Below are 14001 nucleotides of genomic sequence, written 5' to 3' on the forward strand. Positions count from 1 at the left end.
AAGAATGAGTTTGCAGGTGCAAGCGGCGGAAATGAGTTTTCTCCGCAGGGTGTCTGGACTCTCCCTTAGAGATAGGGTTAGGAGCTTGGAGTGGAGCTGCTGCTCCTCCACGTCGAGAGGAGCCAGTTGAGGTGGTTCGGGCGTCTGGTTCGGATGCCTCCCGGATGCCTTCCTGGTGAGGTGTTCTGGGCATGTCCAACATGGAAGAGGCCCTGGGGCAGACCAAGAACACGCTGGAGAGACTACATGTCTCGACTGGCCTGGGAACACCTCGGTATACCCCTGGAGGAGCTGGAGGCGGTGGCTGGGGAGAGAGAGGTCTGGGTCTCTTTGCTCCGACTGCTTCCCCGCGACCCGAATCTGGATAAGTGGTGGATGGATGGATGGAGTTTAAAACAGTGGCGTGTTATTGTGAGGTGAGGTGAGGCATGAGTATGTCCTGTATTTTACAATGGCTTTGAACCCCAATCACAATCAGCTATCCTTTAAATAGTGTGTCCATGGTCCATTTCTTTCAATCATATAATATTATTGTAAAAAAAATTTTTTTTAATTATGTCAACTTGTTGTTATAGCCCAAGTACGGTTTAAAGCAAAATGACTGAAAAACAAGATGTCTGGCTTTTAAATGTCACAATCAACTGTACTTAATATGATTCATGGAATGTGTATTAACAAGGTAAAATAGGTCAATTTTGTTGCCATTGAATTTAAAAGCATGTAGAACACATTTTTGCATTACAACGTATTAAATACCCTATTGTATACATTCCAGTGTAAGATATACACAACACAATTCTAAGACACCATGCTAGTCTTCCTTCCTGGCTCAGAGAGCCTATGACAGACCACTGGGACTGTGCTTTCACTGGAGATAAAAATACCCTGGGGACTGGGACTGCAAGAGGTAAAGGGAAGCAGTGAAGGGCAGGTGCACAGTGTGTGTGTTCACTAGATCAGTGAACAAGTTATTGACTGTAAGCTCTGATTAGCATTGGCTAACGCCCCCATAAAAAAGGAGAAAAACAGCAGGCTTTGAACACCCTCTGTGGTGGACACTTTTTGCATCTCTTTTAAAAGGAAGATTTGCTTGATTTGTCATTTTTCAAGAAGTTATTATCTCTTAATGAGTGAAAAAGAAATTCATGTTGTGGGGCGACTTGATCGACTGTTCAATGCATGAAGGATCCACGTGTGAAGAAAAAAATAGTTTACTTACCTAATTTGGAACCACTAATACGTACTAAATTACTTCTAATACGTCATTCATACATTCATTCATTGTCTGAAACCAAGTTTAGGGTCGTGGTGGGTCTGAAGCCTACCCAGAGTCACTGGGCGCAAGACAAGGACACACCCTGGAGGGGGCACCAGTCCTTCACAGGGCGACACACACACACAAACACACACATATTCACTCACACCTATGGGCACTGTTGAGTAGTCAAACCACCTAACAACGTGTGTTTTGGACTGTGGGAGGAAACCCATGCAGACACAGGGAGAACACACCAAACTCCTTCTAATATGTAATTTAAATTATATTAATTTACATTTAAATATACATAGTGTAGTAGTCATATGTCGCTGCTCTTCTAATACAACTGAAGTAAATTTCTCTAAGCTGCCTGACTGAAATCTAAAAAACCCACATTAGAACTGTGTTTAAATTATTATTAAAATATAAAGTAAAAATAATAACACAAACACACCATGTCCAAATAGTCGCTAATAAAAAGGAAGTTGTAACATAAAATATATAATATACAGCATGATATTACAAATTGCAATACTCGCAAATTAGAAGTATACGACTTATACTATTAGATGCATGATAAACTTAACATATGATTAGCATAAAAAATAAGTACACTTAATTTTTCACAAGGGTCTCTTTGTGCACTTAAAACCGTTGGATTACACTTGGCTGAATATTTTCTAAAGGTGTCACAGCTTCAGGATCTCGAGGACCTGGGTTCAATCCCAGTCTTTGGTCACTCTCTGTTTGGTGTGTTCACCCTGTGTCTGTGTGGGTTTCCTCCAGGTGTTTTACATGAAAGAATTAACAGATAAATGAATGATCTCTCACAGCCCATTACAACAAGCAAGCTGACGCTGGATTTTGTCAAAAGGATACATTTTAGCCAATTAAATATTTGTAAGTATTATTATTTAATGGTGATAGATTTACTAGCCTACCAGGCCCTACACAGATGCCCCTGGTTTTGAAAAATCTTTTTTTCCCTTTGTTTTTGTTATGCAAGTGACACTAATCTAATTAAACTAAACTAATCTCATCAGAATATTTCAATAAAGATGAAAAAAATAAAACTTGCACCATATCTCAGTATACTAAACCTGCATTTAAATTAAATAACTGAAGGGTGGTCTCTGACTAGTGCACAGCACTATAATTAAGTAAATATACTGTGAAAAGGGGAAAAAAAAAAAAACAACAACTACAAGCTATTTTGTTTTTACAAGATAAAAACAAGCCTAGAAGTGAAGAGAAACTTGAAAGGAAAACTTTTAACTGAAGTTAAATGTGAAACGAGGACGGATGAACACACCAGCTCAGCCCCAGTAATCCCACTCGACAAACACATCTCAACTCTCTGTGAATTATATAAAAACTGCAGAGTCTATCTGTCTGTTACGAGAGGCTAACACTGAGGGTAACAGAGAGGGCCGGTAAAATGGGTAAAACCATTTTTTTTCCGTGTTAATACAAGCCACAGACAAAATGTTATCAGTAATTTACAATTTCTCAGTTATGTGTCAGTCATCTGTGCATGTGTCCAGAAATACTCTTATCCTTCATAAAAATTCAGTAAATTATAGATTTTCAAAATCTATAATTTAATAAAATGTATAATTTACAAAAAGAACATTTCAAATGCAAGTGACATTTTAAGAGTTTTTATAACTCTTTTATAACCTGTTTTTATATATATATATAAGGGCAACAAAACAAATTATTTGTGCTGAATATTTTCTATTTTTTGATATTCCAGTGTCTTTGCCCGTGTACAGCTCTCTTCAAAGCACACTATCAGTTTCAAATGGGAGGGTCATTAGCAAACTCTGATTTTGAGTTCCTGCACTCATTTCTCTGTGAATGCATATTTTACATTTTAATGAGTCAGAAGTCAGGACACCCTTTTATTTTTTGATAGGCTACATGACCACCTGCTTTTAAGATGGCGACCATGTTCTGGACCATGTTCTAAAAGATAGCCCCCCTTAGGTATTACTTGCTGAGGTATTCAGCAAATACCTGAGTGTTCTGTGACTTTATTTAGGATCATTTTTGTTGTTGAAACAATGATTTTTCAATGCTCAAGTGTCAACCTTTTTGGCAGAGGCTGACATATTATGGCCTAAAATTATATAGTCTTACAGTATGTATTTGGACCACCAGCAGAGCATTAATGGCCCAGGTATCAGGAAAAATATTGAAGCATTTTTAAGGTATTGATGCACTGAAAACAAAGTATTAAAAAGTGTCCTATTAAAATACTTATTAATATCACACACCAACTATTTAACAACCGCAAACAATTTGTTTTGCGACTCAAGGGCGATGTTATTGTGTGTTAGGATCTTTGAAATTGACCCCTAACACCTGTATTTACTCGTGCCTACACCACAGGAAAACTGGGCCAATTCTGAGGCGGTTTCCCAGATTATCCTGCAGTGAGGAGTGTGTATAATCCATACTTTTACCTCTCTGATCTTCTTACAGTTCAGATATGGCCATTATCTCACTCTGTCAATATGGGGATAAGATTTTCTGTAATCCTGTAGTATGGGTCATGTGCATGTGTGTGTTAGCAGGTTTCTTACCCCTCTTGGTGAGCTGGATGTTAGCTTGCCGTCTCCCGTTGCCATTTTCTACATAGCAGGAATAGTTTCCCAGGTCACTTTCCTCCACAGCGTCTATGGTCAGAGAGATGGACACTTCCTGCTCCCCTAAGTGCTCACGCAGAGTCCTACAGGACACAAAACAGGACCGACACTGCTAAGTGACTGAAAAGAAGCTTGTGCCTATTCAGTATTACTGTAATGCATCCCAGCACTCATCAGATGAGGGCAACAACAACAGAAATCATATTAGCTTGCTTAGTCAGCCGAATAACAGCACGCGGCAAAGTGAGGTTATAACTGTCGTCAGTGACGGGTAAATGTTTCAGCTAATGAATCGCTTAGATCCACTGTGATAGTATCCATGACAATCAATAGATGCAGAGGCATGTACATAGCAAACCATGCAGTGTTGATCCGTAGAAGACGATATATGCAACACCCACAGCCATGAAGTAGCCTGTGTATTAATGAGTGTAAGTAATAAGAATATACTGTAGGCTATATAAATCAGTACAGAGAAAGCAAAGCTTTTTCTTGCACGGTAGGGAAGATTACTCCATAATGAGGTTTGGAGGAGAGAAAAAAAAGCAGCTTTTCTTAGCAGCTACCATGGAAACTAAGTCTGGTTAGAAGAAGGAGAGAAAACATAATATTCCATAAAGTAAATGAAGCTTCCCACCACTGTTGAATCTCTCTCTCTGTTCCATTCTGTTTACTGATATTTCCAATGCCATTGTGGCGTCATCGTGGCACGTGGGACTAATAACACAGGACAGATGAGTGCCAGAACACCAGTGCATTGTATCACGTCCTCCCCGGAGGACGCTCCAGTTCGTTTAATAACGATTAATCATCGCCACTCCGCTGATGCGCGCACAGGGAGTAAATCAGACAAATTACAGCATGCGGGCTGTGGGAGAAGGGCTAATAATGGCTGAAATGTGGCCTCTCTTCCTGTGTACCCATCACCTGCTGTTTTTATTCAGGGCTTTTTTTGTGCTGACCCAGGACCGGCCCCTCTTAATAAGATGTTAATCTATCAAAGAGCAAGAGGAGAAACTGAACTGACCTGTCTGGATCAAATGAGGACTCTCAGCTGTATTTTCAGGCAGGGCGCTTGTGGCGCTTGAGACGAAGCAGTCATGGCGTGATGGCCTTAACGTAATCATGTGGAACCGAATGTACGGCATGTCTCTTTAATATTTTTCTTTTAAAGCTTATGACCAATCTTTGGATGCAGTCTCTCTCTCTCATCTTCACTCTAACACATGCGCTAATTCTGAGACCATTTCCTGCTATTAGAATGAGCTATTGGGGAATTCAATATATGTTTTATTATCACTGAAATGTGAAAGAAAAGTCTCAGAAATACAAAACCCCGTGAGAGGAAACGACTTGATCCACAAACGCAGATTCAACACTTTATAAATGCTTTTTAAATTTGAGAATGTGACTTTACAAATACATGCAATGTAAATTTAAACTAATGTATTTATTTTCACATCAAATGATGATATATCTGTGAAAACCCAAGACATGTATTTATGAATGTAACTGTATTTATACAAATTGCAAACCGAGAGACACTGATTAGGATGTATTTATTTGTGAACAGTGAAACATATTTGTGACTTGTGTGTGTTTAATTTGTGGATTAACATTTACGCATTTGTCAAGTATTCTGAGACTAATCTCTCTCCATATTTGAATATATCCCCGTCTCCAGCTTGATTCAACATTGGCTTCAGGCTCAGTGGCCTCAAGGTATGAGGAGTTTAAGCAGAGGAAAATATTAAAGGCACTGAATATCCAAGCCAGAGCATAAAATGGCTTGCAAGCACGCAAAATAAATCTGAGCACTAGCAGTGAAAATCTGAACAAGCACATATTTATTTTGCACAAGAGCAACAAAACTCCCTGAGTGCTCCATGAAGAGTGCTTTCACATTTTAATTTAATATAGCACAATAAAATAAATAACACCATACAAACCTGGTCTCACACAAATATGTGGACAGAAAAGCAAAGCGTTTTCCCAGCCACTGTGGCAGGTTCAATTTGGTCTTTAATCCTTAAAGATGTGATTCATATATTAATACTCACTTATAATTACTGTACTTTGTAGCCTTATTAGAAAATCAAACAAACAAACAAAATTAACCAATGCTAATATTTTTAAAAAGTGCTGTTCAGCAGTTACACTTCTACTCCTCCATCCATTAGATGGCTGTTTTTGTTGCCCAGGTCCAAAGGAACCAGTACTTGCCCATGAACCAGTGGTTGGTAACCCATACATTAAAGGCAGAATATGTAATATTTGTATGTTATAATTCCAGGTTCAAAATCAATGTGATGCTCCACTGACCTGTAATATGGAAAATAGAGCCTATGCTACTCAGAGCTCAGCACTGCAGAAATTGCTCTATGTAATTTTGGGGGAGGGTAGGAGACCGCAGATTTCAGTACAGTGCTGAAAAATGAAAAACACTAGGGGGAGTACCAGGGAAAAAAAAAACCTAATCTCACCTAGTGTTCCTTTAAACGATCAACTGAACTGTACATGATAAAATATAATGTGGTGGGTCTTTCCCTCTACTGCACTGTTTTGTAAGATTACACACTTTGTTTTAACAGTACTTTCCATAATATTGTATGCCATTGCTTTTCTGCATGCCTCACAAACACACACACACACACACACACACTGTGCCAGAGGCTAGGATGACAATCTCGCCTTAGGATCCATTTTAACAAACTGACAACTGCATACTGCAGAGATATGCTGACACACCACTCTGAGCATAAAAGCTTCGTGAAAAAGGTTTTGTTTATGGCAAACGGAGGCTAGAGCACCCATCCACAGTTTCTTTACTCTAAGTGTGGAGACGAAGAGCCCACGTGTGCTACATTTATGAAAATAGTCTGGTGACTTAATGAAATTGCAGAATTTCCCATTCTAGGCACAGGCTTGTGAAGGTCAATAACTATAATTATAGTTATAATTATAATAATAATTATGTGATTATCAAAGGCCTGTTTAGTTGATTCGCTGATTTTACAGCACAGCTGGACAAAGCTGGACAAAGCTGGACAAAGCTGTGCTGATAACTCCTCCATGTGTAGCACTACAGACTTAAAGTGGCATTTAAAAAAAAAGCTGCTGGGAATGCTACAGAGGTCAAGCCTACTGAGAGAGCTGAGGATAATCTCTGTCATGCTATTTTTTAAGATTTCAGAAGCATGTCAGATAGATGTGCACTGTGTGAGTTTGTTTTAATACATTTTTAGGACAGAAAATGTCTTGAAGTTCTTCTTTTACTAAAAAAACTGTGCAAAAGGCTTTTTTTAACTGTTGTTGAAAGAGCAGTATGTAATACTGACACCAAGCGTTTAAAATCGGAACTATAATACAGTTTCAAAACAGAGGAGAGCGGTCTGCCGCCTGCCCACGAGTGAAGCTCGAACTTGTTGCCAGTTTGAGGAAAACTGAAGGAACCAGTGAAAGACGAATTTAAGAACATGGGCCGTAGCTAAGCAGAATGTGTCATAATCAACATATTTACGCATAAATGTGTTCACCATTTCACTAAAACATCTACCTTCGCGGAAAAGTGAACATGCGGTCGCCATTTCCCTGAATTTACAAACCTTTACTGTCCAAATCCACCTGAAATATTCAGATTAGACAAGGCTGGTGTTTTCACTACTTATTGATTTTTCTTTCCACCATAAATTCCGTTTAGGAGGCAGATCTTATCCACAATTTTCGTTCACAACATGTCGTTCCACCTTTCTTGTGTCGGTTTACGAGTCCTAATGGCATTACTCGTCAGGTTCTAGAATTCTCCGTTCCACCTTAAGAGTCGACGCTAGAGCTAGTTATGACTATATATGTATATATATATATCAGTGGCGGGTGCTGGTCTTTCAAGGAGGGGAAGCTCAATTTCGGCCTACATCATAAAATGTGTCGGTTTATTTATACGTAAATTCTACCTTCCGTTCCTTTTTAAGAAAATGATCTGTGACCCTGTCGTACCAACAAGGCGTCTTTTCCAGGGACTTGACTAGTGTCCTCTCAATGGCCAGCAGAGCTAGGCTGCTTAAACGGCCTTGGCCCATGTGAAGTGTGTCCGCCTGTGAGTGCTTTGTGACGGTGGAGGGGCTCAGCAGCACCCGCTGGACAGAAACTGCGATAGAAGTCAGAAAGAGTGATAGAAGTCAGTCTCCAAACACAAGCAGCTACAAAAAACCCCACAGAAACACAAGCTCGATTTGTCACTAGTCGTTTTTAACAAAGAAAATGCCACTAAGTGGATTAAGAACGTCTACTGTTCAACTCAGAACAGAATGAAAATGTAATGCTCCCACGGATCTCTACACCAAACGATTGCTGGATCGCTCATTTCGCTGTCAATCAAAAAGGGATTCAGCCTCAGACAGATCATCCAATCATCATGCAGAAGCATAGACCCCCAGAGACGCTGAGCGTCCGATGGGCGGGACAAAGCCCAGCATTTAGCCAATGACTCGTCTCGTTTCGCTGCACTTCGCTGCTTCGCTATTGAACTCTGTGGAAGCTCAGCGTCCTCACTGTTTAAAGCACTGTGAAGCTGTGGGAATGATTGAGAGGAAAGCCGCATCTTTACCAGTGATAAGAAGCTGATTCTGAACAAAAGTTGAGCGCGTTGTAGTGCATATTTATTCAATGACATGTACACACAACAGTGTATATTTGATCACTTATTTTTTTTATATTTTAGGGGAAGCTGAGCTTCCCTTGCAGTCTTAGAGCAATCGCCTCTGATATATATTGTGAGACACTGGTTGTAGGCCTGGCCACACTGTGGACTGTAAAATGATTGGACAGAGGGTGGAATGACAGGCAGGACCTCGGAGGGCGGGATCATAAGAGTTCAACTCCGGACTGGGCACTTCTCAAAGAGTGTTTTAGCTTTGACTGTTTCCTTAAACTATGATCACACACCCTGGACATTTTATGACCAAGTACAGTAAAAATCCTACAGATTGCTCCTTTAATGCTCTGAATAAGATATGACAGCAAACTACAGGGTGGGCCATTTATATGGATACACCTTAATAGAATGGGAATGATTGGTGATATTAACTTCCTGTTTGTGGCACATTAGTATATGGGAGGGGGAAACTTTTCAAGATGGGTGGTGACCATGGTGGCCATTTTGAAGTCGGCCATTTTGGATCCAACTTTTGTTTTTTCAATGGGAAGAGGGTCATGTGACACATCAAACTTATTGGGAATTTCACAAGAAATAAAGAAAATCTGAAACTACGGATACTGGAAGCCTGTGCTAGCATTTCTCCTGTGGTGTTGCTATCAGTGTGTGAATAGTGGGAGAAGAGGGTTGCATTGACAATCCAACACAATGGGCAGCACTTTGAACACATTTATAAGTGGTCAGAATCTTGTAAATAACTCATGAAAGAATAAAGTTACGTTAAAACGAATCACCATTGTTTTTTTTGTGAAATTCCCAATAAGTTTGATGTGTCACATGACCCTCTTCCCATTGAAAAAAACAAAAGTTGGATCCAAAATGGCCGCCTTCAAAATGGTCACCACCCATCTTGAAAAGTTTCCCCATTCCCATATACTAATGTGCCACAAACAGGAAGTTAATATCAGCATCTATTCCCATTTTATTTAGGTGTATCCATATAAATGACCCACCCTGTACTTTTATTTTGTGAGCATGAGTATTATCGTTGTCAAATAACAGGTAAAGCAAATGCAAACCTGTCCCATTGCATTGTGATTTTATTTACCACATTTATTATGCAAATATCTATTAGAATTTTAGTAATCTGTCAGGTACTGGCCTAAATATGATAATTTATTTATTTTTTACTATTTGCAATTAATTATCAACAAAACAGGAACAGGTTGCAAATAAGCGAAAAATACACTTGTAGTCCAAAACACACCAGTGGTAAATCCATTAAACTACGCTAGCCCCAGCAGCAATAAAAGGCCCATTGTGTAAAGACAAGAGTGAGTGTTCATGTGTTCAACTTGAGGCAGCTCAAGCCCTTGACACTGCAGGCAATATAGCAGTAAAAAACCTCACACTCACCCACCCACACACCTCAGAAGCCACTTGATATCATACAGAGAAGAAGCATCCAGCTATAAATTAAATTATTTCATATCCCCCAGTATCATGCATATTGTCCTTTCAGTTCAGGCTACCATATGAAATATGAAACACACACACACACACACACCATTCATGTGTCAAAGAGTAATAACCAAGGCTTCAGTCGCACTCTGGAAAGCAGCTTCATGAGATCAGTAGAATGGAGACTCAGGCTTTGATGGCTCTGCAGCAGTGGGAGCTGCAGTGAGAGGCTCTCTCGAGGGGGGCCATGATTGACACATCTCCAGAGGGCAGCCGCACTGCAAACACACTGTTTGATCTCCGGTATGGCACAATGCCATAACCTCCAGCTGAAGACGCTATCTCAGAATAAGCTGCTGCAGAGTGGCGCATCAGGAGTATGTTTGTTTCATTAGGCTAAGATTAGACTTATGATGCTAGCAGTTAGCATGTTGATAAAGCTGGAGGGTTGAAGTGAAGTGGTCATGCAAATAATCTAAAATTCCTAGTGCAAAGCCTGAAGTAGTTAAGAGTAACACAGAGGGTAAATGATAAATACTGCTCAGTGTGCAAGGTAATGCATGAGCATATATGCGCTCAGACACACACTCACACACTGAATATAGCCAATCTGTCAACCTGTCAGTCAACATTTTAATGCACTCCACTCTCTCTCAATCAACTTTCCTACTGCCACTGCTGTACTGCCCACCTACCCCCACCTCTCTCTCTCTCTCTCTCCCCCCCCCCTCTCTCTCTCTCTCCCCCGTGGTTTGGAAAAAAAAAATAACATCAGTTTGGTACTTTGGTACCCATAGAAAATTGCACCAAAAGTATTCTCATAGCACTGTCCAAAGAAAAACATGTATCTCAAAAACAGCAACTTCACAGAAGGAAAAAAAAACCTTCTTCACTTTCAGTGGAAGTCAATATAAGAAATTTTGGAGCATTTCTATTGGTCCATTCATAATGGAATTTTCACACAGTGTGAATGACTGCTGTTGTGTTCAATTGATGTAATAAATTAAAAATAGTCAAATATGGATATATATGTTTTTATCTGGGTGTCACAGCAGGTAGTGTCGCAGTCAGACAGCTCCAGGGACCTGGAGGTTGTGGGTTCTAGTCCCACTCTGAGTGACTGTCTGTGAGGAGTTTGGTGTGTTCTCCCTGTGTCTGCGTGGGTTTCCTCTGGGTGCTCCGGTTTCCTCCCACGGTCTAAAAACTCACGCTGGTAGGTGGATTGGCGACTCAAAAAGTGTCTGTAGGTGTGAATGAATGTGTGTGTGTGTGTGTTGCCTTGTGAAGGACTGGCGCCCCCTCCAGGGTGCATTCCCCCCTTGCGCCCAATGATTCCAGGTCCGCTCTGGACCCTCTGCAACCCTGAACTGGATAAGCGGTTACAGACAATGAATGAATGAATGAATGTTCTTATCTGGAGAGCGACAATTTGTTTTTATAGAATCCAGAGTTAAGTGCAAAAAAATCTAGCATTTAGTAAAAAAATTAAACATATTTCCAGCTGCTTTATCTTTTCTGGTTGTCATTTGTGTAATAAATAAATAAAAACATATGGAAAGAGTGAAATTCTATGGGATGCATTTTGCTGCCATTGTATGCTTGGCTGAACTTGTGTGCTTTTAGGTCTTTACACCTTCATTTGCTACACAAAACATGGGAATTTCTTTTTTAATTCAACCGAGAACTTACATTTACGTTTCGGCATACCTGCTCGAGATGAGGGTAGGTACATGAGCTTTGCCTGACGTAAACAAGGACTACTGACGTGCAGACTGACCAATTAAATGTTTACAGAGAAGGTTATCGACCAATAACGGTAGCTCTACAGTCAGACCGTCCAATCCGAAGATTTTAGGCTACTTCACCACTCCCCCTTCTCACTCAAGCGAACCTAACGGAGTAGGGAGGGCGGGACTAGTTTGTGAACGAAACGTTTCTTGAAATTCTATGTAAACTCTAGAAAAACAAAATTCCGGACGTTTGTGAAATTCTGCACGGACATTTTTTTAAGTCTAAAAAAGAGGACATGTCCGGGTAAAAGAGGACGTCTGGTCACACTACATTTAGTGAAGATGCTACACTTCCAGGTGAAAAAAAAAAAAATTACAGACAAGCTCTACTATATGACTATTAATTCCACCAGAATTTAAACAATGTTATGCTGATGGGTCATTCGGTGTTTCAGGAAAAAACATTTTGTAAAGAGCTTTTATTAGTGTTTTTTTTTTTTTGCTAGCTAGGTTGCTAAACCTAATATAATTAGCATGTATGCTAGTACTTTCTGCTCCACGCATTCATGAAATTAATAGTTATGTTCTTACACATGTTACTCCTATAACCCTGCTTATAGAAAGGTTGCAGGCAGTGGACATCTGTCTCTCTGTAAATATAAATATAGTAGCTACATCACATTAGATTAGTTTTTTTTTTTTGTTTGTTTGTTTTTTTGTATTAGGCACCAAAATGATGGTACTACCACTGTAAATTGTGGTTGTGTTCTTGACCATAATCCTACCATGCACTCCCCCGCACACTCCATCCGTAGTCCCTAATTGGTCAGATTTTCCCCAAGGCCAGCGGAAGGTGTAGCCGCTCCAGTGCTCTAAGCCTAGCTGGCCTAACTGAGATATGTTTCTTAAATGTCACTCCATTGACCGATTCATTTTCTCCCTTCTCACTGACTATCTGACCCTGTTTTGGTGTTAACCTTTGCATTAGCTTTCATTTGGTGTGCCTGGGGAACAATGGGCACAGTGGGTGGGGCAGCATGTGTATGCTCAGTGTGTGTATGATTATGTGCAACTGATCTGGAAAACAGGTGATTTTGCCTTTTTAATTTCATCAAAGAAAAAAAAAGACCAATCTTAAGTCAGAAAGGTTAATAAAGTTAATCAATCAAATTTGCCTAGACATGCGTGTGTGTGAGTGAGTTAGTGGGCAGACTTCTCTAAGCGTGAAGCACTTCAAAAGCACCAAAGAACAATTTCACGCTCATAATATAATGTCATACAGGACAAAGGCATTTCTTTAGAAACTCCCCCCACCTCATTGCTCACTGTACCCAAGCATGATGAAAAAAATAATAATTTCCTCTGCTCTAGGCATGGGAGATTTGGTCATGAATGTGCGTCTAGGCTAATGAAAGAAGTCAAGACATCACATGCAAAAAAAACGTAGCATAGTTCTGGACAATATGTCCAATATGGATATCACAATATATTTCTAAATTCCGGCCGATACGATATAATTCCGATATTGATATGAACAATATACAAGCCTCAGAAACACACAAGAAATTTGACATCACCATCTTACATGACATCACATACACATCTTAATATTTTTTAACAAAATTTAAAATTGAGGCAAATGAACTGAGGGCAGACATTTTGTTTGTTTTTTTGTGATCTTCATATTGCAATCCATTCGCACTGTCCAGAGTTGCTCAAGCACTGTGTTATTTGGTGAACTGGCTTAAGATGTCTGTTCTAGACTGAAGTATTCTAGAATGTATGATACATTTCATCTACATTTGCTCAGTCCTCAGGGTCTCCAGTGGGCTGGTCGGCCCTGATCTTGTTTGAGCCTGTCAGCACTGTGTACCTTCAGTCTTATCACGCTACGATAAAGATTGCATGCCTGCCTTACATTATTAATAGCCCAAATAAAACATTGATAACAATCAGAAGAGGAGCAGCCATCTCTGTCTAACCTCGCTCTCAGAAGGAGCCATCTCACAGTATCCCTCTACTCAGCTCAAGGTGGTGAAGGAGATATTTGCACTGACTGCAACAAAACGTTTGTCTTAGCTCATTCTGTAGTTGCCATATAAAGATACATAATACAGACCGTGGCCTCAAGGGTGGGTTCATGCCATGGTGCAAAAGGCATACCATGAGAAAATGAAACCTATGACTGCACAAACAGTTTTAGAACAAAAGTGCGGAATTACATAAAGATGCAGCTGATTTCAAGGA

At 40.0% G+C, this 14001-nt stretch overlaps 1 protein-coding gene across 1 annotated transcript in view; it reads right to left on the bottom strand.

Moving 5' to 3' along the window:
• The window catches only part of LOC136678359 (interleukin-1 receptor accessory protein-like 1-B), a 479144-nt gene that overhangs the window by 38800 nt on the left and 426343 nt on the right, over positions 1 to 14001 (bottom strand). The window contains exon 8 of the mRNA XM_066656394.1: positions 3847 to 3992. Within this exon, the coding sequence (XP_066512491.1) occupies positions 3847 to 3992 (146 nt within the window). The remainder of the gene's footprint in view (positions 1 to 3846; positions 3993 to 14001) is intronic.

This window comes from Hoplias malabaricus, chromosome Y, assembly GCF_029633855.1.
Source record: "Hoplias malabaricus isolate fHopMal1 chromosome Y, fHopMal1.hap1, whole genome shotgun sequence".
NCBI classification, from domain to species: Eukaryota; Metazoa; Chordata; class Actinopteri; order Characiformes; family Erythrinidae; genus Hoplias; species Hoplias malabaricus.